Genomic DNA, 26,044 nt, shown 5'->3' with positions numbered 1-26,044 from the left:
TTTAAAAGACCTTAACATGCGAATATTTTTAAAAATAAGGTTAGGAATTATAAGCATATAACTCAAATTCTTATCTATAGGTTAATTCAAGTTTCCATAAAATAATAATTTTAGTGTTTATTTAAAAATTCCTGCATTTTTAGCATTAAAGTCTTCGCAATAGCAATACAAAAAATTACAGTTAAAAATTTTAAAGAGTTTTCTTACATCACTGTTCCTTTTGCAGTCACAAACTGGACCAGCACACTGAAAGACAAAAAATACAATTATTGCCACACATTTTCACTTTAAAAGAATGATTAAATGATATACTGTTAGCAGGTTAAAAATCTTAGAATAATTTATCAAGTCTAAAAGTAAGATTAAATGACAGTCTACCTATCATAAAAAAGTAATAGTTTTATCTTTATAAAATATCAAATAGCTATCTAGTATTTCAAACTATAACACTGAAATATTTTTCTTACTAATTTAAACAAAAAAATCTTTCCAAAAATAGTAATTTATAGTTCTGCTTCAATTTAGTAGCACTGAAAATTTATTTTGTCAACGTTTCTTTACTTTTACTTTTCTCATTTGCATATGACATGGAGTATAGCATCAACATTTTTTAAAAAATTATCTTACCGGATCCCTGATTGATGTTTTGGTGAAATTCTCTATCCAAGAATTTACATCAATTTTAATTCCGACAACTGAAAAATGATGTAAGGAAAAATTGACACATACATTTAAAAAGTATGGCTGTGATTCTTAGTATCTATTTTTCCTCTCACATTTGATTATTCCTGGGCAGGCAAATTTAAGTTTCTTGAGATTAAATTAATTTCAGCTGTACACTGAAAAGTTGATTTAAATTAATTTAAAAAGTTGCAATTTTAGGTAGGAGCCATATAATATTCGCTGTATGGTAATTTAGCATTAAATTTGGGTTGAATCTCATGTTTATTACAGAGATCTATTTCTTGGAATTTTCATTAAGAAGTAATGCTAATAGCTCTTAAACTATTAAATAATTTTATTTATATACGCAACACAGTTGATTCATTGGCCACAAGCTGGCCAATTAACTAATATACGTAGTAAGCTAAAAAAAAAAAAAAAAGTGGTAGTGTCAGGAATAGCCTTTTCATAGGAGGTCACTCAAGTTGATTGTTTACAGAGGCTTCCCTAGCCCTGCTGATGCATGCACCAGATGCTTAAGAAATGTATGTCCAGGAGAGATAAGTGGGTGGGAGGGGGAATGAATGAGTCACTGGGAGAATGAGTGAGTAAGTGAGCCACTGAATGAATGAGTTAGTAGTTGAACCAGTGAGGAGTAAAACTGCCCTCAGGAGCAGGAAAGCACTCGACCTTCTCAATCTGGCCTGAGGTATGCTTTCTTAAACATTCAAATACTGAATCATACAATGAAAAAAAAATTTCTACTTTATTGAACCCACTTATTCCAGCCTACTTCCACAAGTGTTCAAAATCTTTGGGATACAGCAAAGGGAGTCCTAAGAGGAAAGTATATAGCAATACAAGCCTTTCTCAAGAAACAAGAAAGGTCTCAAGTACACAACCTAACCCTACACCTAAAGGAGCTAGAGAAAAAACAGCAAATAAAGCCTAAACCCAGCAGGAGAAGAAAATAATGAAGATCAGAGCAGAAATCAACGAAATAGACACCAAAAGAACAGTAGAACAGATCAACGCAACTAGGAGCTGGTTCTTTGAAAGAATTAACAAGATTGATAAACCCCTGGCCAGACTTACCAAAAAGAAAAGAGAAATGACCCAAATCAACAAAATCATGAATGAAAGAGGAGAGATCACAACCAACACCAAAGAAATACAATTATAAGAACATATTATGAACAACTGTATGCCAGCAAATTAGATAATCTGGAAGAAATGGATGCTTTCCTAGAGATGTATCAACTACCAAAACTGAACCAGGAAGAAAGAGAAAACCTGAACAGACCTATAACCACTAAGGAAATTGAGGCAGTCATCAAAAATCTCCCAACAAACAAGAGCCCGGGGCCAGATGGCTTCCCAGGGGAATTCTACCAAACATTTCAAGAATTAATACCTATTCTTCTGAAACTGTTCCAAAAAATAGAAATGGAAGGAAAACCTCCAAACTCATTTTATCCCCAAACCAGACAAAGACCCCATCAAAAAGGAGAATTACAGACCAATATCCTTGATGAACACAGATGCAAAAATTCTCACCAAAATACTAGCCAATAGGATCCAACAGTACATTAAAAGGATTATTCACTACGACCAAGTGGGATTTATCCCTGGGCTGCAAGGTTGGTTCAACATCCACATATCAATCAATGTGATACAATACCTTTATAAAAGAAAGAACAAGAATCATATGATCCTCTCAATAGATGCAGAAAAAACATTTGACAAAGTACAGCATCCTTTCTTGATCAAAACTCTTCAGAGTATAGGGATAGAGGGCACATACCTCAATGTCATAAAAGCCATCTATGAAAAACCTACAGCGAATATCATTCTCAATGGGGAAAAACTGAGAGCTTTCCCCCTAAGGTCAGGAACGCGGCAGGGATGTCCACTATCACCACTGCTATTCAACATAGTATTGGAAGTCCTAGCCACAGCAATCAGACAACAAAAAGAAATCAAAGGCATCCAAATTGGCAAATAAGAAGTCAAACTCTCACTCTTTGCAGATGATATGATACTTTATGTGGAAAACCCAAAAGACTCCACCCCAAAACTGCTAGAACTCATACAGGAATTCAGTAAAGTGGCAGGATATAAAATCAATGCACAGAAGTCAGTGGCATTCCTATACGCCACCACCAAGAGAGAAGAAAGAGAAATGAAGGAGTCGATCCCATTTACAATTGCACCCAAAACCATAAGATACCTAGCAATAAATCTAACCAAAGAGGCAAAGGATCTGTACCCAGAAAACTATAAAACACTCATGAACGAAATTGAGGAAGACACAAAGAAATGGAAAAACGTTCCATGCTCATGGATTGGAAGAACAAATATTGTGAAGATGTCAATGCTACCTAGAGCAATCTACACATTCAATGCAATCCCCATCAAAATACCATCCACTTTTTTCAAAGAAATGGAACAAATAATCCTAAAATTTGTATGGAACCAGAAAAGACCCCGCATAGCCAGAGGAATGTTGAAAAAGAAAAGCAAAGCTGGTGGCATCACAATTGCAGCCTACTTCCAATTTCCACTGATGCTCAGTTTTATGATTTGTTTTGTATTCTGGCCTGTTTTTGCAAGAAAAGTCATTTTTCTATTTTACTGTAATTTTATTTTAAGAAAAGAGATTCTTACTACTTTTTTTTTCAGGTACATAGTACAGATATGCCATAAATTATTTATCTTTTCCCCCAATGATGAAAACTTAACTCTTCCTGTTTAACTTATTACAGATATTAACATCCTTGGCTGTATATCCTTTTGTGTACTTGAAAGTATCTTATAGGACAGACCTAGGAAGTGGAAATGTTGGATCAATCCGGCATTTAGAACTTTGATCTGACTCCATAAGTTTGCGTCAGCATTGTATAAGCATACACACTTTGAAAATCCCTCACCTCTATACAGTATCAACTTTAGTATTCCCCAGTCTCAGGGGTAACTATTTGTATTTTCTATTTTTAAAAATTTGCATGTCTGTCTTTATTCTGCTTTAGGCTTTCTGATGACCTTCCTGATAAGTATTGTGAAACTTTACTATAAATACTAGGTCACATTTAATTTTGGTCATGTGTATGTATACAATATACATCCTTACCTGCAGGTTTCAGAAGTTTTCCTTGGATATATATTTCTACAGCTTTGCTTACCATAATGCCTGATTCATAAGCACCAGGTCCGCTTTCTAAAAAAAGAAAAACAACAACAGAAAAGGAAAACAGGCCTGTCTAGATACATCAAATAGTGAATTTCTCTTAATAGGTGAATAGTGTTTTGCTGAAGTATTCTAGAATAGAGGTAACAAGGAGGTGTGTAGTCCTCTCCTCCCCCTTTTTTCTCTAAATACCAGGCTCACTGGAGTGTCCATGAGTTATTCTGAATGAACTGACTCGGGGGTGTGAATTACTCAGCTGGGCTTCATCTACCTTCACAACAAAACGGATGCATGCCAAATCTCTGCTTCATGACATTTGCTAAAATAGTGGGGAGGCTGCTGAAGTGAAGTGGAAAGATTGTTCTTAGAACCCCAAACGGCCTTTGCATTTAGAAGACCGAAGTTCCTGGACAAAACTCCAACAAAATTCTCTGAACTTGAGTTTCCCGACTTGTGAACATGAGGATGAGTAACACCCCCCTCCCCCCCCCCAGAGAGGCTCGGGGATTGGGACAGAACCCAAGAAAATATTTTAAAATGTGGACTATTGATAATTTTCAGAAATACATTGAACTAAAACTGATTAACTGATGAATTACATTTCCGAAAGTCACTAAACATTCATCACCTATTTGCAGTTTGTGAAACAAAGGATTATCTACATGTGTTTCTATGTATTACGCATGCTGTGGATATGCTATCTCTTCATTACTGGCTGGCTATTTCCTGTGTAGGCATTTTACCTCCTCAACTAAATGAATGCTTGTGTCTTTCCAATGTCATGCATAGAGTATATACTGAATAAGGACTGTTCTGAGCAATTAACTTAAAATGCATGGCTTTGGGGGGGGGGGGAAGCGGGTAGGAACAATAATTTATTTAAAAAAAAAAGGAAACAGAATGCTGAGTTCCAAGTAATACTTACTGTTAAAGTAGGGAGCAGTGAAAACATAGTTATCATTATCGAGACTCCTTTTATAGAAGCTGTCCTCATATGTTTCTGGGTTTTCTTGCCAGTTTTCTCCAGCCCTAAGGAGGAAATGGCTCATCATTTTTATTCTCTAATCTGCCTGATAACCTACTTTGCCGTGAACATCGTGAAATTTTACAGATATGCCTACATCTCAGGTATGTCTAAGAAAGTCAGTGGTAATTGATGGTGTAAATGATCCTCGTTAATAAGCAATATATCACCGTAGAATGATACTGAGAGTCAGAAAAAGCTCTTAGTTTTACTCTGCAGGTAATTATGTACAAGTCAGTTAATAGTAATAAGCCTTTCCAGGCCACTTTACAGACTGTTCTGGAGATAAGAGATAAGATCCACTGAAGAACAGTGAAAACAATGAGGCTCTATGAACGTATAGCCAATAGACTATGACCATTGTGTTCATTTAGGTTAGCTTGTGTCTACAGAGACAAAAAATCTTTTAAAGAAATAGGGGATTTTTTACTATTGTAAATAGGTTAAGTGACTCCATGTTAATCTAAGAATAAGTTTCTCTACACAGTGGTTTCCTTATCCAGTAATGTACACATCCTCAGAGTAGTCCTTTGTAATGTACTGATTTCTACAGATCTTATTTGAACTTACTCTTTGGGATAAACTCTGGTAATTCCTCCATCAGTCACAACAAACCGCGCTTTCACTCCCTTGCTAAAACAGAAGACAGAAGAAGGAAATTTTTTATTCCATTTACTCTCGGTAAGATAGTAATTTAGGTGTTGATGTAATAATAAATGAGCAATAATAAATAATAAATAAAATGAGTTCCTAAAATAAAGGAAGACAAAGTAAATATATCAATATATGTAAACTATGTTTTATTAGTGAAAATATCTGGGAAATAAAGGGAGGATTCTCTAGGAAGACACTTCATAATAAGGAAGAATACAGCTGCCATTTTGAATTAGCAGAGATGACAGAGGCAGCAGGACGATCTTACACGTAGAGCCAAGAGTGAACATTAAGGGAAAGCTTGTGAAGAATGTGACAGTATTTGGTGTCATAAAAACATAAGGCACAAGGTAAGAAGCAACAGGAAGTAAAGTTTCAAGGACCAGCTTCTTCAGACTGGTCAGCTCATCAGTGATCTTGAAATCCATGCCGGAGAGCTTCACCTTTATCCTGAAACTGGAAGTGATGCACTTTGAGAGTAAGACTGACAGGGGTGAGTTCTACGGAGAACAGACGAGGGGCTATGGGGAGAGGAATCGGAAGCCCTAAAGGCAGAAAGAGCAGTTGCTATCATTTCTTAGAAATGGGAAATTAGGAACTTGGGTGTGAAGAAGACAGGGCAACATTGTTAGGAGAAATATTTAGCATTTGGTGACTGACTGGAAATGGAGTAGGGACTGTAAATGAGAACCATAATTGGATTTCTCAATTTATTGACTAGGTGTACAGTAGTGTTATTAAAAGGTCAGTCAAGCATTCACTGGAAGCCCCATTCTATCACAAACACTGAAACACAAACACGCCTATTTAATTTGGTTTGTTCACACTGCACTGTATAAGCAGAGAAAGCTAAGTAAGTGTGCAGGTGTTAGTCCTGACACACACCCACAACTGCAAGTTGTCAACAACTGCAAGATGTTTTTCTCAGGAAATTGTTATTAAAGATAAATGATAAAGTCTAAATTTATGAGGCCTATTTTCCAAATATTTCTCGGGGAAAAGCTAAACTGAAATGCAGAATATATATATATATATATATTTTTTTTTTCATTAATAAGAACAAATACTCACATGTTTTTCTGCTTACTCCAGTAATTTTGGACAAGTTCATTTGTAAAGCCTGCATCCAGCAAGACTCTATTAATCAAATCCGTGTTACCTAACACAGAAAAAGGATAGCCTCAATTATACCCACATAGTTTCTCCATTAAGATAATAATGAAACAAATACATTCTCTATTTATAAAAGCAACTTAGAGTGGATAATATTTCTGTGAATTACAAAATATACCCAATATTAATTTTCTGCACTTTTTTTAATATTGTTCATCTTACCCCCTATTTTTCAGGCTATGGCCAGAATTAATAGAAAAGCCAATTCTAAATGAAAATTATTTTGTAAACTTTAAGATAAACAATAAGGAAATAGCCTTCCTCTTTTTAAAAAAAAAAAATAGGTTAGTATGGTGATTCTAAACGATCATAATTTAATGGACAATTTTATATATAAAGATAAAACTACTTAATATATATAGTTTCCTGTTTGTATGTTTTGGCCAAGGAACTGAATAACTTAACACAGCCCAGCACTATCCCAAGAAGGCTTTTGGCATCTGCTGGTAATGCTGAAAGACCACAGGCTTCAGGTTGTCATTTCTGGAATAACCAAAGAACATCTTAGCCCAAGTTCATAGGTAATGGAGGGGCAGATGGCCATGACCAAGGGTCAATTAATAAACATTCTTGAATAAAAAACGTCACCTTTTCATTTCTCTTGGCTCCTCTGTTCCAAGCCCATGAAACTCTGAATAACCTCCAAGTATACTCTGAAACTTCACATTTTTGATAAAATTTCATTTTACTCAGGTAAGGAATATGGGATCTTAAATATCTTATTACTACAAGAGGTGGGGAGTAGACTGGAAAACATTTTAGTTGATATTCTTAAATTTAATGTATCTTTCACCCAATTTTAAAGGATCAGCTTAATCCACATTTTAGACTTCATTTTAGGAACTATTTTTATTATAGCAGAAAATGAATGACTTTGAAAAACAGTTCCATTTGAAAAGTGAAAGATATAATTTACTTGCCACAAATCCTTTTAGGTCAAAGAAATGAGACCATTATTCTAATTCATAATATAAATCAATGTTGCAAGTAATTTCATAATTGCATTTATATTTTAATTACACTGTAATTTTAAAATATGCCCCCTGCTGCATGCAATACATCAACAGATTATCAGTATTGAGCTTTACCGTTTTACACACATATAATCTCATTTCTATATTCCAAAATAATGGGGGATAAGAAGAAGACAACAGCTTTATAGCAGAAACATTTAGGTAGGCTAATAAATTAACTTAAACAGTGAGAATTGTAATTTTACTGATGGATTAAATACTTCCCTAAAAGCAAAATTCAAATAGCCTGAACCCCTTGAAAAGAAACTATTTAGATTTCAATCACGGATACTTTTAGTTCTACACGTTATTTGATAGCATGATTGAGGAAACTATAAATTTTACAGCTATTTTTTAAAAGATTTTATTTATTAGAGCGTGAACAAGCTGAGGGGAGGAGCAGAGGGAGAGGGGAGGCAGACTCCCCGCTGGGCAGGGAGCCGGCCGCTACTCGCTCCTCAGGGCTCTGGGGCTTGCTCTACCCATGACTGGTTTTCAGAGTAGCTCATTCTAATTCTGGGAGCTAAAGTGAGCGGTGCTAGGAAGTTCGTTCTTTTTATGAGATAAATTTAAATTTAAGAGATGGCTTCAATTCACTTTTTATAACTGAGGATGTGCTTTAACTCTTCCTGATGGAAAGGAAAATGATTTTGAAAAAGAAAAGCCCAGGGGCACCTGGGTGGCTAAGTGGGTTAAGCACCTGACTTCCCCTCAGGTCATGATCCTGGGCTCCTGGGATGGAGCCCCGCCTGAGGCATGAGCCTGGGAGCCTGCTTCTCCCTCTGCCCCTCCCCCCTGCTCGTGTTTTCTCTCCCTCAAATAAATAAATAAAATCTTAAAAAAAAAAATAAAAAATCTTAAGCACAGGAGAAGAAAGAGCGAGGAAGCAGGGAGGAGGAGGAAAGGACATAAAAGTCAGTTACTGTTACTTTTTTTTTTTTTACAACGTAAATCAAGAAGCCAGCACACCAACACACTAATTGGAACCCAGAGTTGACCATGTTGGGTACAGTGACGGTGACACTAAACAATTATTACAAATCGATCTATACTTACAGGATGGGTTGTTTGGCGTTTTTCTATCAATAAACTCATTGAAATTTAAAAGAAATTCAGTGTTGTTATCTGATATTTTAAGGTCATTGCAGTAATCTCTGAAAAAAAATAAGACATCAGCTATGAAAATCACAACTTTAAAAAGAGTACACAGCCATCAGAGGAAGTGAAAACACTTTCTTTTACTACTCTATGACTTTGCAAGCTGTTTAATTTCTTATTTCCATTTCCTCCTCTCTATAATGAAACAACACTTTTGACAATAAGGGCTGAGTAGTGTGGATAATATATATTAAGCACCTACCCTCTGGGCAACAGGTGCTCAATACATGTTAGCTTTTGTTGTTCTTAATGCACTATTTTCATTTTATGTTGGAGTTTCCATGTAGAAATTAACAGAGAAAATTTAAAATACTCACTACATACCAAGAATAAACCCATTGTATGGTAACACTTTTATGAGAAATTACTGTTTTAAAAAAATAACCTAGTGAAAAAAAGTGGCATTGATTTACCTATTTGCAATTCTCTTCAATGCCTGGCTTAAGTATGCCTCTACATCCCATCAACGGCAAGATTCTATTTGGGCACATGAAAAAAATGTGGTCTCCTAAAGATATGCAGCTGGAAAAGACAGAATTATTTTATACGCTTCTCCAGTGCTGTAGCTATTCCTCTTCCTTTTTTTTAATAACATACCAAAACTTGAATACTAGTAATTTCTTGGTAGTTAGTTATAATATGGAATTTGAAACAATGAACTTTTTGTACTGTTACACTAAAATTCAATGCATTATCTTACACTTTAAATCAATCTGATTTTTTAACATCATGAATTGGTTATTTGGAAAATTTGCAGATCTGCCAAACGATGACACATTTCATTATAAGATTGAAAAATCACATTCATTAATATCATCACACTAGTGTCACCAGATAACTACTGGGAAACACTAAATACAAATTCCCCCCAAATTCTTATTTTTGTGTGAAAGCACAGATTTTGTCATGAGCAACAAACCCTGTTGTTTTCTTCAAAGTAGAAGCCTTACTTGATTTTTGAGAAAATGTTTATCAAATACCTAAGTCATTCTGTCAAGTAAAATTCTATTTCCTGAAAAAAGCGCAAAGAGCACCTATTTCAGCTCTAAATTCAATCCCACGAGTGCTCTTCTTTGAGACAGCCGAGTTACTCTAGTATGCAGCAGAACTCCCATCTTCTTCCCACTGAGTATTAAAAGACATATACTCGAGGGTAAAGCTTCAATGAACCTAATAATTTTTATGCTCGTATCAAGGATATTTTAAAGTGAGACTGGCTTTTCCCCTGGCAAGAAAGATTACAACAGCTACCAGGAGCCTTTAGTGTTACTGCCTGGATTCCTGCTAAGGTATCAGCTCCTCACGGCTTTTCTACTGTCCCTGCCAAGGTCGACATGAAGAAGAGAAAAACATTTACTGCTGTTTTAGGAAAACAGCTTTGACCTGGTCGGTTCTCTGAAAGGGCTTCTGGAACCCATGGGTTTTGAGACCCCTACTTTGAGAACTGCTAACCTAAGTGTTTTGGAAATTGAGAATAAATATAAAACAACATAAATGTAAGGTTGTCATTAATATTAACTAGGTTAATGCAACAGATGGGATAATCAAATATTGAAGACAGACGTGCAATTGTGTAGTGACCATTTTCAGATGCAAGGCCATTACCTAAATAGAAAGCCTCAGACAGTAAAGAGAATGTCAGAACTTCAAAAACAAACAAACAACCTACCCACAAAACTCAGTTCTTAGAAAAATTTAGTTTTGAGGCAGGGTTTAGGAAGGTTGCATGATTTTTACTCATTCATTATTGACAGAGTTAAAATGGACTTCTTCCCACAATTAGCATTTAATTACAGGCTATTACATACTGTTCCTTTCTCCTTCTAACTCATCTTTGAAATGTCTTTTTCATTTCTGAGAAATAGCAGAATTATTCCATTTCTTAGACCTTTCATCCCTTTGCATACCTTCTAAAGGTAGAAACAATGCTCTCTACATTTATGTTTTACTCAGAGGTACTGTATATTCTTCTGAGATCTTGAAATAGCAAGGAAATTTCCTAATCTGTGAAATGGGATACTACTACTAATTTACTACAGAGTTCTCTTGAGCAATAAAAATAATCATTCATGTAAAAGATTTAATACATGTTAGTTGAATTCATTGGCTTGTCCCACAAGCTGTAACATTTCCCTTCTTTAGTATTTATTCCTTCCCTAAACACATGGGCAAATTCTACTCTTCCAGTCAGACCACAAAAATGATTCATATGTTAATCCTTGCTGAACTGAATAGTCATTGCTTACAAATTGGGAACTGGAATTCAGAGTTACATTTATCCTCTGAGTACTGGGACTTCTACCCTATTTTCCACACTATCTAAGAGTAAAGCTCAGAAAGCCAGTCTGCTATTCAATAATTGGGAGAGACGAATGAAGAGGTTGCCTAGAGAAAAACACAGATCTGAGATGGACGGAGAGTCTTATCAATATATCACATCTAATTTCATTCTCTTCTTACACTGTTAATGAATCAACATGTTAACATTCTGTGGGATCTTGTTCTGCCTCTAATATTCTTTCTAGCTGAAACTGGTTTTAGCAGTTTTAAGATGGTCAGTTACTTTTATTGGAAAAAGTGGTAAGATTGTAGGTATTTTTAATAATGGGTTTTAAAATATTCTTTACATATTTATACATTCTACAGACACCATATGTATTTATTCAGCACCTACTGTGTGCCAGGCAATGGATGGGATGTTGGGTATTGAATGGTGAGTCAAACAGGTTGAGATGTTGCTTTACTGGGGAAAGTAAATGACATAAAATGGACCAGTGCTCCAGTAAGGGAAATACAGTATTCTCTGAAGCCGTCAGCAAGGATGTCTAATGCAGTGAAAATGGGAAGGAAATTCCTAGATCAAGGAGCTTTGAAGTTGGGGTTTGGGACAGCGTGGGCTGTGTCTGAGTACAGTCCACAATAAAAGAGAAAATTAGTGGATCGAAAGAGTTAAGAGAGGGGGGAAAAAAAAAACCCAGCACACATAGGAATCAAGAGAAGTTTAATGTGTTTGGAATTTAGAGCAGAGGTTGGCAAACTTTTTGTTCCAGGGCCAGATAATAAATGATTCAGACTCTATGGGCTATAAGGTCTATGCCACAACTCATCAACTCTGCCTTTGTAGTGAAAGCAGCCACAGACAATACACAGCCAAATGAGTATGGCTGTGTTCTAATAAAACTTTGTATGAAACAGGCAGGCTGCAGGCTATAATTTGCTGGCCCCAGATTTAGAGTATAAGGACCACATTGTAAACTGGGACCCAGTAACAGAGCAGCTGAAAGCTATGATATAAGGTACAGAGCATCACAAGACGCTACTGAGCTACTGGTTCATACTTAGCAGAGGAGAAATGTAATTTTATTCACATTCTAGAAACTCTCTCCATTTCTAGAAATTGACACCAGACTGGGAATAAAGGGGGATTTGGGGAGGTAGGGACATCAAGTAGGAGGCAGCTGTAGTAGCTTAGGTCCGAGAAAGCACTGGCCTGGTGAGAACAAAGGCAGCAGAGTTTGGCCAATATACTTGAGACTCGTAAAATAAATTCTGTTTGGCAAGACTTGGTGATTGTATAAAAGTTAGATATAAAGGGAAGGGAGCAGAGACAAATGCTTAGGAGACACTGAGTTGAATCACACTGGAGAGATACTTTTGTTAGTTTTCCATAAACATGAATGTCTCCCACTGAAATATGTAGGTAGACATAAAGTCTGGAAATATATTGCTTGATCCTATATTGTAATGTAATGCCAATAAATGACATGCCTCTTTTGTCTCTAGACATTATGGCCATCTTGTGGATTTGGAAGGCATCACCTCAAACTATCGACATCAAATAGATGGGTGGTGTGTCTGTAGACACAGAATAACAAGAGGCCCTAAGCTACAACTTCATGTAAGCCAACTGCAGAAGAAAAAAACTCATGAAAGAGATTGAATGCGCAGCCAAAGGAAGGAGGAAGAAAACCCAAACAGTGTGTCACCAAGGAAGAAGAGGCAAAGAATACTCCAGGAGAGTGGGATCAGCAGTATCAAACAATGAAGGAAATTCAAGCAGGAGAAGCTACTGAGGGGCAAGGTCACTCCTGAAGCCAAGAATATGCTTTGTTAGCAGAGTTTGGTCAAAAAGTTACATCTATTCCCTATTTTCAAGAACCACCAAAAATTCAGACATCTTTATGCTGAAAAAAATTGGTCTGAGTTACTCTTTAATTTTGTGAGCTGTCTTTGGGTTCTTACAGTAATTTCTTTAAGAGGTATAAAATGTGAGAAATTAATAATACACCATTCTGAATCTTTTCAAGAGTTTAGCCTAGACTAATAGAATTATATTAACTTGATATTAATATATGTGTCTGTTACAGAGTGTAAATTAAGAACCAAGGAACAAAGAAAAACAAAGCTGGAGGCATCACAATTTTGAACTTCAAGTTACATTACAAAGCTGTCATCATCAAGACAGTATGGTACTGGCACAAAAACAGACACATAGATCAACAGAAGAGAAAACCCAGAAATGAACCCATGATTATATGGTCAATTAATCATTGACAGAGCAGGAAAGAATATCCAATGGGAGAAAGATGGTCTCTTCAACAAATGGAGTTGGGAAAACGACAGCAACGTGCAAAAGAATGAAACTGGACCACTTTCTTACACTAGACCCAACAATAAATTCAAAATGGCTGAAAGACCTGAATGTGAGACTTGAAACCATGTCTCCTGAGGCAAGGGAAACAAAATAAAAAATAAACTATCGGGACTTCATCAAAAAAAAGCTTCTGCACAGTTAAGGAAAGAAGCAGTCAACAAAACGAATAGGCAACCTATGGAATGGAAGATTATATTTGCAAATGATCTATCCAATACAGGGTTAGGATCCAAAATATATAAAGACTTATAAAACTCAACACCCAAAAATGAATAATCCACTTAAAAAATGGGCAGAAGACATGAGTAGACAGTTTTTCCAAAGAAGACATACAGATGGCCAAAAGACACATGGATAAATGCTCAAAATCAATTATCAAAGAAATGTTAATCAAAACTACAATGAGACATCACCTCATACCTGACAGAATGGTCAAAATCAAAAACATGAGAAAGAACAAGTGTTGGCAAGGATGCGGAGAAAGGGGAACCCTCCTACACTGTTGGTGGGAATGCAAACCGGTGCAGCCACTCTGGAAAACAGTATGGGGGTTCTTGAAACACTTAAAAATATAGCTACCTTACAATATAGCGATCTCACTACTAGGTGTTTACCCAAAGAATACAAAAATACTAATTCAAAGAGATACATGCACCCTGATGTTTATAGCAGCATTATCCATAATGGTCAAATTATGAAAACAGCCCAACAATCCACTGACTGATGAATGGATAAAGAAGATGTGGTATATACACACGATAGAATATTACTCAGCCATAAAAAAGAATGAAATCTTGCCATTTGCAACAACATGGATGGAGCTAGAGAGTAGTAGTATGCTAAGCAAAATAAGTCTATTACAAAAAGATAAATACTATATAATTTCACTAGTATGTGGAATTTAAGAAACAAACAAAGGGGGAAAGAAAAAATTGGGAGAGGCAAAGCAAGAAACAGAGTCTTAACTATAGAGAACTAGAGAACAAAATGACGGTTACCAGAGGGAAGGTGGGTGTGGGGATGGGTGAGATAGGTGATGGGAATTAAGAAGGGCACTTGTGATGAGCACCAGGCATTGTATGGAAGTGGTGAATCACTATACTGTACACCTGAACCTAATATTACACAGTATGTTAACTGGAATTTAAATAAAAACTTATTAAAAAAAAAAGAACTAAGAAAAAAATAAAAATAAAAAACACTCTTGATTATTGAGTATCAAATAATTACACGAAAATAGCGGTAGGGAGAAAGAGGTATAAGGGTTAGGAAAGGGGGATTATATGAGAAATAAAATTGGGGAAGAGAAAAAAGAATATTAATCTTAAAAATTATATGAGAAAATGTCACTATATTAAAATGCTTTCCCAGAACGTTGTTAGAACATTAAAAATAAATAAATCAATTATGACGTTCATTCTAGCCTTATGTCTACACATACATATATATCTGTAGATATCTCAGTATATCCCCCTGTATGCGTATATATACACACATATGGACTATGTTTGTGTCTGTGTACTCACAAATGCACATACCCAATTCTTCACTAGTGATGGATACCACTGTTATTTCCAGTAAGAGCAAGGTCTACATCTGTCTTATTCACTATTATCTCCCTGTTGTCAGAACATCACTTGGCCTAGGGCAGTTGCTTACTGAGTGAGTGAATGAATAGAATATGGTTTCAGTTTTAAAGTTACTGCTCCCTTTGGTTCCATAATTTGGCATGGGATTAACTCAGAACTGTGACTGAAGGCTTACCTTTCCATAAAAGCTATAAAAAAAATAAAATAAAACAAAACCAACCTTGGTGCTATGAATGTGTAGCCAGATTCTTCAAAATTATCCGGCTTCAGTGTTTCAGAATCTGCAGAGATAATGTTACAGGATTAGATAAGCCATCCAGAGTACGCATCCTGGGTTTCTATGACGATATGAAGGCATTAGAATGATAACCTAGTAAGAAAACAATAAAAAGTACTTATATCCTATAAGGTCCTTAATACTGCATAACAGAAATATAAAATCCATTTTAATTTCATAACAAAAATTAGACCAGTTATATCAGAATAATGCTGTCTTAGAAGTTTCCCATTTACTAACCCTACCATAACCAAGGTATCTTTTGTATCAATGTTGCATCAGAGTTATTTCATTTAAAACTTCAACATAAAATTTTTATCAATATCATGGTAAAGAAAATGATTTTAATAAACTCATCAATGCCTTTAGTTAATTAGTAACATTCGTCATATTAGGGTGTGAATTAGTAGGTGGAAGGATAAAAGCACACAAGTATTTAAGCCTCAGAAAAAACCTAAATGTGAAATACAGTGCATATGAAAACACAAGCATATTCTTTCCCCCGTTTTTGCTGCTAAGGTTTGAGTGATCATGGAGGAAAATCTAGCAGATGAGAAGCACAGAGGATAATATCCAATAGGAATGGAAATATCAGTGGAAATGTCAAGTGCACTAAACAGAAAGAAATTGAGCAACAAGAAAATACTTGCCCTTCATTTTGCCCTTTTTGGCTGTGAAAATCCATCAGAAAGAGAAAGCAGGGAAACAAAAAAAAGAGGGTAAAGCAAAGGGGGTCACAAACAATATTTTATTCAATGACTTTCTTGAATAAAAATATTGTGCATAGATCAAAGATATATTTATGTACAGCTGTAGTCTGGAAAAAAAAAAAAGACATCTTTTTGAAGACTGGAAGGTATGTCCTGTCCGTTACTACTAGAAAACCCTCGCTGCACTGTGGTGATTTCAAGGGTCTAGTTTGCAAAGTGTTTAACGCAGGTGCAATGGTGACAACGTTCGCCTATATTCAGAAGCATTTACCAACCATCAAAGACCAACTAGCCATCCCCTCATTTATCAAGTGAAGAACTAGCTCATGCACAGTTGCTGGTTGTTAAAAAGACCATCATATCTATCTATCAAGTGAAAGCATAAATATAAAAGCCTAAATTTAGCACAACGAGAAAAAGGATTGCAGAGAGCAAAAAGAACTGACGGGGGAATGAAAGAAATTATAGTTTACTTAAAGTCAGATGTAAAAGGTAAATACACACACATGCGTGTTTTTTTTTTTTTTTTTTTACTTTATCATAACAAAAAATTTAGGTTGTTAGTAATAGCTGATGTATTACAAAGGATATGATGGTCATTTTACTCTACTAAATCTAGTCACCCAAAACAAAGATTACTATTGACTTAAAATACGCACTAATGTTAATAATTACTCCACATTCCAAATGATGCTTTTAAAAAAATAATTCATTTGAGTTACTGAAGACGTTATTAATTTGGAGTATGAGAAGGAAGTTAATTGCCAAACCAAAGCCAAAGACCAATGCAATTTAACTTATTCAAACAAAGTAGAAGATGTGGAGCACAATATTATTCTTGCCAAATGCAAAAAAAAAAAAAAAAAAGAAAGAGTTAAAAGCCTTATTAGCACAGTGCCATGAGTAGAGACCATGTGAAACATTTTGCACCAGCTAGCAGACCCTTAAAATGACAGCAACAGAGAACACAGCACTGCAATGATTCTGAGCACAAAGCAAGGCAGGGTAGGGTGGTGGGGATGCCAGTGAGACCGGGTACCTGCTCATATTCTATCCACGTAGAATATTTCTTGTTCCTTGCATGTTTGGAATGGGTTAGAATCATTGCTGTAGATTTGGTAGTAACACCTACTAAAATGTATAGGCCTTGGGCATTCTAAAATCTAGACAAATTTATACATCTGATACTAAGAGATAAATAGACTCTGGGGTCGCTTTCATAGTACTTACATCTGGCCTGAGTTATTGTCTCTTCTATTTTGGCTTTTATATAGTAAAAACTGTAGGTTGGTAATACCAAGGCCAAACTGCAATAGAAACAAGAGAAGCATAAACACAAACAAACAACTTAAAAAAAAAAAAAAAGACACATCCAGTTAATGGAAAATCCAAAGATCTTCCTCGTGGGAAAGAAGAGACATATTACTGTGACAGGAAAATGCATTCAGCAAATAGAGTACTTTATTCGGTCTTGCAATCCAGAGTCTTCCAGTTCTCTACGTTGTAGGGAATCAGAAGACACACAAGGAAAATAAGCTACTAAATGTGCCCATGAATTAGCTGAGAAAGAAATGTCATGTGTACTCTATTTCCAGGGAAGTGTACTGAAATACTTTGAGTGTTGAAAAGAGAGAATATTACGATTACGTTTAAAGAAAATAAATACTATACTAATTGGATACCCCTCCTTCATGAATTACACATCATGTTCAAGTGCTCTGCAGCAAATGTACGCTATTTAAAAAGTACAAATGTAAAGTATCATTATTTTTATGACATAGTGCATAAAATCATCTGAAAAATACCTCCTTTGAGGGGTTAAATACCTCCTATCTTAAGACTTTAGTTTTGAGGCAAATTCCCTGGTGTCTGCTGGTAAGAAAATTCAGAGGCACTAAGAAAGACTGTCTGCTCATCCTGTTGGTTCTCATAGCATAAAGCAGTTTGGAGTATTTGAATATTATGCAGTTTGAAATAACACAACTGCTTATGTGTAATTCTTCCACTCTTGATATGGCTAATATATTTACAGTGTAGGACATAACTAACTATTCCATATCCACATTTACACTTGCAAATGACCCTCACTATGCTTTAATATCAACGGAAACTTACAAACTAATGGGTACAAAAAATGAGGGTAGAAGAAGATTCCCAGGGAACTAAGTATTTTCAAAAAGTGACACTTGATTAATGGGACCAAATGAGTCATTCAGCACTCATTTTTAATATTTAATCGGAAATTTCCCAATGCACAGGCAAAGGTGTGCATTTCTAGGCTTCTGAGTATTTCTGCATATTTGCAGATCTTCTTTTAAATCACTCAAGTTTCATAGGCTTTTGAGAAGAGCACCCAAACTATAATCTCATTATTTACTTTTTTTTTTAAATTGGAAAATACAGAACAGGGGAAAAAAAATAAAATTTCAGGTTTTCCTTCTCATGACTATATATGTTAAAAATTCACTCTACAAAGAGGAAAAAAAAGCAAGGGTTTATTTCCTACAATTTAATTATGCAGTCAAGATAGCAAAATGAGTGGATGCTTGTTACCTCCAATTCCCACATCTTTCTCCTTCATTAAACAATTCATTGACTGTCCTTATGGGAAAAGGTCAGAGAAATAAAATGTTATGTAGATTTAATGAAAATCTCCTCGTTCACTTTATACATAACTTCCTTTAAGTGGAGGCAGAGATTAAAATTAAAATAAGCACTGCAATTAGTCTGAAAGCAAAACGACCTTTCATGATTCACTTGCCATTTATAAAATGTATAGTGGAATTACTGAGCATTTGAAGATTGTCTCCTACAAATTCCTCTCAAGGGAAATTAGGACATTTTTATTGCTCCATCAGCATTTATTGCTAAGAGAAACTTCTAATTAAACCCGATAACAGTATATCATGTGGCTGCTAGAGTGTCACTCTCTAAGCTTGGGTTACATCTCACGTACCATAAAAATAGTGTTGGAACTCATGAGGAACACAATAGAAGTTTTAAAATTGACATATCAAATATACATTTTATTGGCCTGCATGTCTCAGGTTGTTATTAAGAGCTATACTTCATTTTATAGAAAAATACAGTCACACTTAATTTACTTCCTTCTCAAGGCAATAGTTCGTTCTTCAACTTCTAGCAGATAAGATCTTTACCACATTTTGAGTCAATGATGTTGTCATATGCAGTGTTTGCTGTCTCTCTCCATATAAAACCAACAGACCAAAGCTGCTTTATTTTCTCCTAGGGATTTAAGCCTAATAAAGCCAGCGGCCACCAGGTGGACGGGAGAGACCGTGCAATGTTTTTGTGACTCACATACACATGGGTAACTTAGTTAAATGGGATATGATATCCTTTTCAACTCAATCATGTCTCTATAAAATGAAATTCTTCATGAAAAAAAGAGCAGTTTATAAACATAATTACTTAGTGTAATTCAACTGTGATACCTGAGTTACATCAAAGCTTACTAAGACAAAAATCACTAAATGAAATGTGGAACTTCGTTCATTAAGTCAAAACACGCCATTTCTTTTTCTTCTTCAACATAGATGTAATACTTTGCTCTACACTGTTATTTGTAAATTTATTTGTACAGCGATTCAGGGAACTAACTTACAATGACAACAGACTGAATCTGGCCCTAAATTGTACATTTGGGTAGGAAACATGTGAGGAAAACATGCCGAACTGGGGAAGTTGGGGCTGTTCAGAGACCAGTGACTATTTGGGGAGGTAGGGGAGAGACATGACATGCACATTGGCTGGGAGAGAAATGTGAGATGAGAATATCTGACTTGGAAGTCCCAATTTAACTCGGAGGAAAATGGGAACAGAATGAAGGTTATGAACAAGGAGTGACATACGCAGAATTGGGGTATGAATCTGGCCACATTTGGTCCCATCACTGGGTGTGTGAGGGAAAGGGGTCGAATGTAGGGGACATTTGTGAAACTTTTAAGACATATTTAAGCAAGGTATGATGACAATTTAAAAATTATGACTGCCATTATTGTTGACTCATTGTCAGGATTAAAGGGATCCAGTTTTGTCTACTTTAGAATTTGTTCATCTAAGAAGGTAAGGAACACTTTCCCCCACAGTGAAGAGGAGATAAACTAAGGGTTCATGTACCAAAAAACTCATCTATTGTCAATGCTATTTCAGTGCGGGCCATAGACCTGGCTCATCTGCAAACTCTTTATTATCAGCTCAGGACCAGTTAAATAGAGAAATTTGAGACCAAGCATTTAGAAAAATTTTCAACAATTTGGCAGACTAATTCTAGATCTGTGAAATCTAATAATAAAAATTTTAAGCTTGCATTTTAAAATCTTTTTTAAAGGTGATTTAGTAAATAATTTTTGTTTTGTGTAAGTGTGGGTATGTCAAAAATAGTATGAGAAATAGTGATCTATGTGAATGTACGAGTGATTGACAGTAAGCCAGAAAATGAAATCTTATAGGAATGAGAGGAAGATGACATAAGATTCAGAGATGGGGATTTTAGGGAAGAGGAAGAGCGAATGAGTAACAAGAAGGAAATATTCCTATCAACCTCAGTATTATGAGCATGGGAGAAGTAGGACCACAGGGAAAGCTATTCAGAAGAGTCAGACCAAGAAAGCGAAGGAAATGCTCAGCGAGTGAAGAATGGAGAACTTTCAAGGCACTATAGGGTATTAGTCCGTCCAGCTTTCGAAGGCCCTGCCCATTGGTGTGCTCAGGATATCACAGACTTGCCACTCATGGGGAAAAATTGTGTCAACTGAGCATTTTATATCAGATCATATTACGATGTGACAAATTTTAAGTTATTTTGCTACCTAAATATAAGTAATGTAAACTGACAATTTAAATGAGGAAATTAGTGGAAGTGATGACTACAAATTTTAGGGGTTTGGTCAACATTTATTATTGCTAACATACATATGCAAAATGATCAAATGGATTTATATCATACAGGTTTTCATTTCTAAATTTTATATTCCTAGCTTTTTTCCATCTTTTCCATTTTGAAAATCAGAGTGATCATTTTAATACATTTTCACACTGGAAAGAATAACTTTTCTGTTTTAATTACAATGAAAACAGTTTCTGAAAATGCAAGGACTTAATATTTATCTACTGCAAAAACTGCTACTACAAATAGGCGAAAGACACGCAACAGAATACTCTTGTATACAATACACATTTAAATCTAACTAGTTACCTGTAATCTGTGCCATTCACAGGAGTCCATGTGTATGTCCTGTTTCCTTTGTCAATGTACCTCTACAAAAAAAGTTTGACATGGTTGTTACCATCTTATGAAATCTATGTGAATTTATATGAAAAGCTGAACACTAAAATCTGTTCATAAATTCTGTGGTCATTCAATACCCTCCCTCACAAATGTCTGATCTATTCTACATTATTTGTTCTGTTATGGGTGGGATTTGTGTGCGTGTGTGTCTGTGTGAGTAAAGCAAAATTTTAGGACAAAAATAAATAGCTGTATCATGACTTTTAAAGACTTCCAAGTGCAAAATCATTTTCTAAAAAATAAATTTTAATAATAACACAGGACCAGGATATATTAGACAAGCCTCAGATATTTCCATACTAGAGTGTGTTTATGAGAAATTGGTAATATCAGGACATCAACACACTGTTTCTAGATCCAAATGTATGGTTAGCATATTACTGTTCTTAAGCCATTGTTATAGCATTTATCACAAGAGACTAATTACTTGGTACCACTGAAGGTCAGAAAAACAACTAAATCCACCAGGGAAAGGAAGTATAGAGCTCAATACCTTGATGAAAACAGAATCCTTCCTATGTCACTACTAAATACTAGTAAATAATCATTCTTTCTTCCATTAGGTACAGTGACGGCATATACGCATCTTCACATTTTACAATCATTGTTTAATTTAATCAACCCCTGGACAAAATACTGTTCTTTTCGATAATTTACTGATAACTTAAAAATACATAAATCTAAAAAATTTAAATTGGCAGGATGAAGGAAAATGTATGATGCCACATTCATTTTATAACAACCATACATGTTGCCTTATGTGTCAAATATTCCGCTGGTTTACTCAACGTGTGTGGAGGATGGAGGATGGAGGATGGAGGGAGGGAGAACAGGAATTGGTGAGGAGGTTTTTGCACTAGTAAAATTCTTAAAAAAGAAATACTGTTCATGTATTTCATACCACTCAGAAAAAATGGCAAATTAGTGTTGTTCAGCAAGTTAAAAAATAGTATATCAGATTAAGAAAATAAACATACAAGATAATGTTTTCTTTCAATATTATTAATAAGAAAAGTCTACAGGGGGTTAGATTATTAATAAGAAAAGTCTACATATTGGTTAGAGGAATTTACAGCAAACTGAAGGAGGAAAACATCAATGTGACTTAATACAAACAAAATTAATTTATAAGTTGAGGAAAGAATGTGTAGGTCAAAAAGTTCTTAGCAGAACAACATGGAAAAGTTGGTAGAACTGCTGAATGGTTTACATCTTTCCTCAAGGAGCGAGCAGGTAAAGAGCATGGCTAAAGTCTAAGTAAAGAGAATTGAAGTTTCGGGTGCCTGGGTGGCTCAGTCGTTAAGCGTCTGCCTTCGGCTCAGGTCATGATCCCAGGGTCCTGGGATCGAGTCCCACATCGGGCTCCCTGCTCTGCGGGAAGCCTGCTCCTCCCTCTCCCACTCCCCCTGCTTGTGTTCCTGCTCTCGCTGTGTCTCTGTCAAAAAAATAAATAAAATCTTTAAAAAAATAATAATTAAAAAAAAAGAATTGAAGTTTCAACAATGACTGAAATTGATGTATATATACCTCCTCTTGTCTTCTGGTAATGGGAACTCCTAATGACATTAAATGAGAAAAGCCAAGTGCTAATGAAGGATCCTATTTGGAGCCTAGCTCCATCTTAGAAAAAGATCTGCTGAGGAATTCAAAAGAAATGTATACATTTAAAAAGGATGGCACTGTGAGGAAAAGGATATAAGTTATATAAAAACATTTAAAATTTTCAGGCTCCAAAGCCTCTGGATTCTATGTATTTTTCAAATACTCAAATATATGAATGTCTGTGTATTTACTCCACGTGCGACTGACAATGGATAGACACGCTGCTCATATACAGAGTTCTTCATCAATATAAAATGATATGTTTATTACATATCTGTACCAAAGATTTATGGGTACAATTGTGTTACCCCTTGATTTAATTGCAGATTTAAATGCAAGGAATTATAACATAATGTGCATAAATAGTGAAGGAAGATAAGCTAAGCAAAAGTAAACAAATAACCAAAAAAACCCAAACCAAAATAATATATGAAACTCAACAATTAGAACATGTGCATGCACAAATCATTTAACACATATAGCTATTAAATATTAACTTCAACTCTGCATGATTGAAATGGCCTAAAAGAACATGCCACAACATTAAATCGGGTGCTCTATTTTCTATGATGATAAAAAATGGAGACATAAAATATAATTTTCAAAAACATACTGCTAATAATGTAAAACATCAAGAAACCTAAAGCAAAATGTTTTACAAAAATTAGAAAGAGTTACAAATATATTAAAAATATCCTTCAGCAAAGAAGGCCTTAGAAACATGTGTTTACTTGAGACATCTGTCTTATAGATGCTGCTTTAATAGGAAAGACAAACTACCAATATCATTATTGATCTATACATTTTATTTAAGAGTAAGCTTGACTTAATTCTTACCTCATCTTGAGATTTAACCAAAGTTCTAAATGTTTTTTCTCCATTCTCTCCGTCGATCATTTTATTTCGAATCTACAGGAAGATGAATAAAGTGATTTATTTCAAGTATTCAATGGACTACCAAAGGATGATTATTAAAGTACTGGTTTTGCAAGGTTTATACCTTACTTTAGAACAGACTGAATAAAAATAGTAGCATGGTTGTACTAAGAGTTGTAGTTGTTCTTCGGGAATATTCTTTTAAAAGTTACCACATTATAGTCACTTTAACATGTTTTAAAATAATAAAGGTATCCTTAATTAAGTATCTTCACCTAGTCATTAATTTTTGAAAGATAATTAATGAAAGAGTGGTCAATTACTTTATGAGACTGATTGAAATGAAACTGAACCATAATAGGTTCTATCACAGTCACTCAGCGGCATGAGGGTCCAAAGACTGCGCTCGGCAACCTTACATGATCCTGCTCTGTCATTTCAAGACATTTTATAATAAACATTCGTTAAACACCTAAGACATCCCAGCGCTGTGCCTTGGCCTTGGGTAGTACTGATAATTAAATTCTGTTGTTCTACAAGGAGGGAGTCAATGTGTAAAATGTGTAAAGCAAGTGCATATTAAAACACGCTGTGACAAATTCTAAAAGAAATACGGTGGCCTTTGCATGGATGAGAAGTTAATCCGTTTACAAGAATCTTAAAAATCTTTGCTCTGAACTGCAAGAGCCTGGTTCAAATCCTAGTCCTGCTACTTCCTGGCCGAATAACTGGACACAAGCTGTTTAACCCCTCTGGACCTAAAACATACCATCAGTACGACAAGTAATGATCATATAATAATAGTATCTATTTCAGAGGCTCTAGAGAATCCATGATTGACACATATTATGTACTTAATAAATGTTGTTACTTTTAATTATCCTGGAAGATCCTCTCAGAGGAAATGACATGCGATTTTGGTTCTGAAATAAAATAGAAATTTTCTGGGTTAAGTGTACTAAGACAAAAATGGCAGCTTTTCTCCTCACGTTGCTCATGGGGTGGGTTGGATGGTTAGATTCCTTCCAACTTTTCTTTCAACTCTATAGCAATGTCCTCAATCTCTAGGTTGTGCATAGTGAAATGTACAAGTTCCCTTTGTACTGAAATACATAAAACATCTCTACCTATGGAATGAGAAAGAAACAAACTAATGTCACACCCAACTTAAAATATTGATTCCTTTCCATATGACCATTTGGATGAGAGAGCCCAGGACCTAGACATTTTAAAGACCAAGAACATTCATCACTGTGTACATAGTACTTAGGAGAGAAGCTAACACAGCGAAGCTGCTCAGTGGATCCTGTGGAATGGATGAGCCTCGGCATCGGACCTGAGAGTACTGTCTAGGCGTACACTCACCTCCACCTTAATGTCGTTCTCTAATTCTGCATCAAGGAAATCCAAAGTTACTGGCTCCTGAGATTTGGGATTCTACACAGAAAATAATAATAATTAAGCATATGCGACATTGTAAAATGCTGCTGCATAAAAATAATTTAATGTATATTCAAATACGAAAATAATTCCATAGATGTTACTTACCTAAGGCATATTAAACAGCTACATAGACATATATGGGTTTCATATACATTTATTTTAAAATAACAATAAATAGGCTAGGGATTTGAGCTTTAGGTGTAGCGGGGAAATTCTAACTTACTGCCAACTGAAGACAGTTTCATTTCGAATGCTGTGTTAGATACTACATTTTAAAATTACCAGTTCTGTGGGAACAGGACACTTGAAGGTCCACTCACAACTTTCTTTCCTTTAATTAGGATGGGAAACGAGCAAAATAAAGTCACGTGGATAACATATTTAGCAATTAGACAAAAGCAACATATAAGTAATACACACTCTTTATATTCTGTAAAAAGAAATTATATGAGGGACATCTTTTAGAAAGTATGTTTGAATTTGCTAAGTAAAACTAACTCTTCTAAACATAGTCTTCGTAAGATGCATAAAAAAAATCAGGTGCTTCAAATACTTGAATTTCAGAAATGTGACACTGTATTTTAATAAGTTAAATTAAGTAGATTTTACGAGATAAAATTTCGGGTCACGTCACAAGCACCTGAATAAAGATAAGTTACTGCAATGAAAATCTAATGAAAACAATAACCCCTGGGTTCACTAAACAGTCT

The 26,044-nt window shown here is 35.2% G+C and overlaps 1 protein-coding gene across 9 annotated transcripts in view; it reads right to left on the bottom strand.

Moving 5' to 3' along the window:
• Positions 1–26,044, bottom strand: part of CACNA2D1 (calcium voltage-gated channel auxiliary subunit alpha2delta 1) — a 507,273-nt gene that overhangs the window by 25,749 nt on the left and 455,480 nt on the right. For 3 of the 9 annotated variants that reach the window (XM_064575347.1, XM_064575351.1, XM_064575350.1), the window contains 13 exons: positions 25,257–25,328; positions 23,853–23,924; positions 21,321–21,382; positions 17,333–17,409; positions 16,043–16,063; positions 15,336–15,396; positions 8,771–8,868; positions 6,600–6,687; positions 5,445–5,507; positions 4,776–4,879; positions 3,794–3,880; positions 628–695; positions 208–246 (listed from right to left, as the gene is read on the bottom strand). In XM_064575347.1, the coding sequence (XP_064431417.1) occupies positions 208–246; positions 628–695; positions 3,794–3,880; positions 4,776–4,879; positions 5,445–5,507; positions 6,600–6,687; positions 8,771–8,868; positions 15,336–15,396; positions 16,043–16,063; positions 17,333–17,409; positions 21,321–21,382; positions 23,853–23,924; positions 25,257–25,328 (912 nt within the window). Of the gene's footprint in view, positions 1–207; positions 247–627; positions 696–3,793; positions 3,881–4,775; positions 4,880–5,444; positions 5,508–5,627; positions 5,985–6,599; positions 6,688–8,770; positions 8,869–15,335; positions 15,397–16,042; positions 16,064–17,332; positions 17,410–21,320; positions 21,383–23,852; positions 23,925–25,256; positions 25,329–26,044 lie in introns of those variants that run through there. The other 6 variants (XM_064575348.1, XM_064575352.1, XM_064575349.1 and 3 more) reach the window with 4 other exon arrangements.

Source organism: Mirounga angustirostris, unplaced genomic scaffold (assembly GCF_029215605.1).
Source record: "Mirounga angustirostris isolate CCGP_5_RB_7025 unplaced genomic scaffold, mMirAng1.0.hap1 SCAF_12, whole genome shotgun sequence".
Taxonomy (NCBI): Eukaryota; Metazoa; Chordata; class Mammalia; order Carnivora; family Phocidae; genus Mirounga; species Mirounga angustirostris.
Note: the sequence above shows the minus strand (reverse complement) of the source record. Positions and strands in the feature narration are given on the sequence as shown.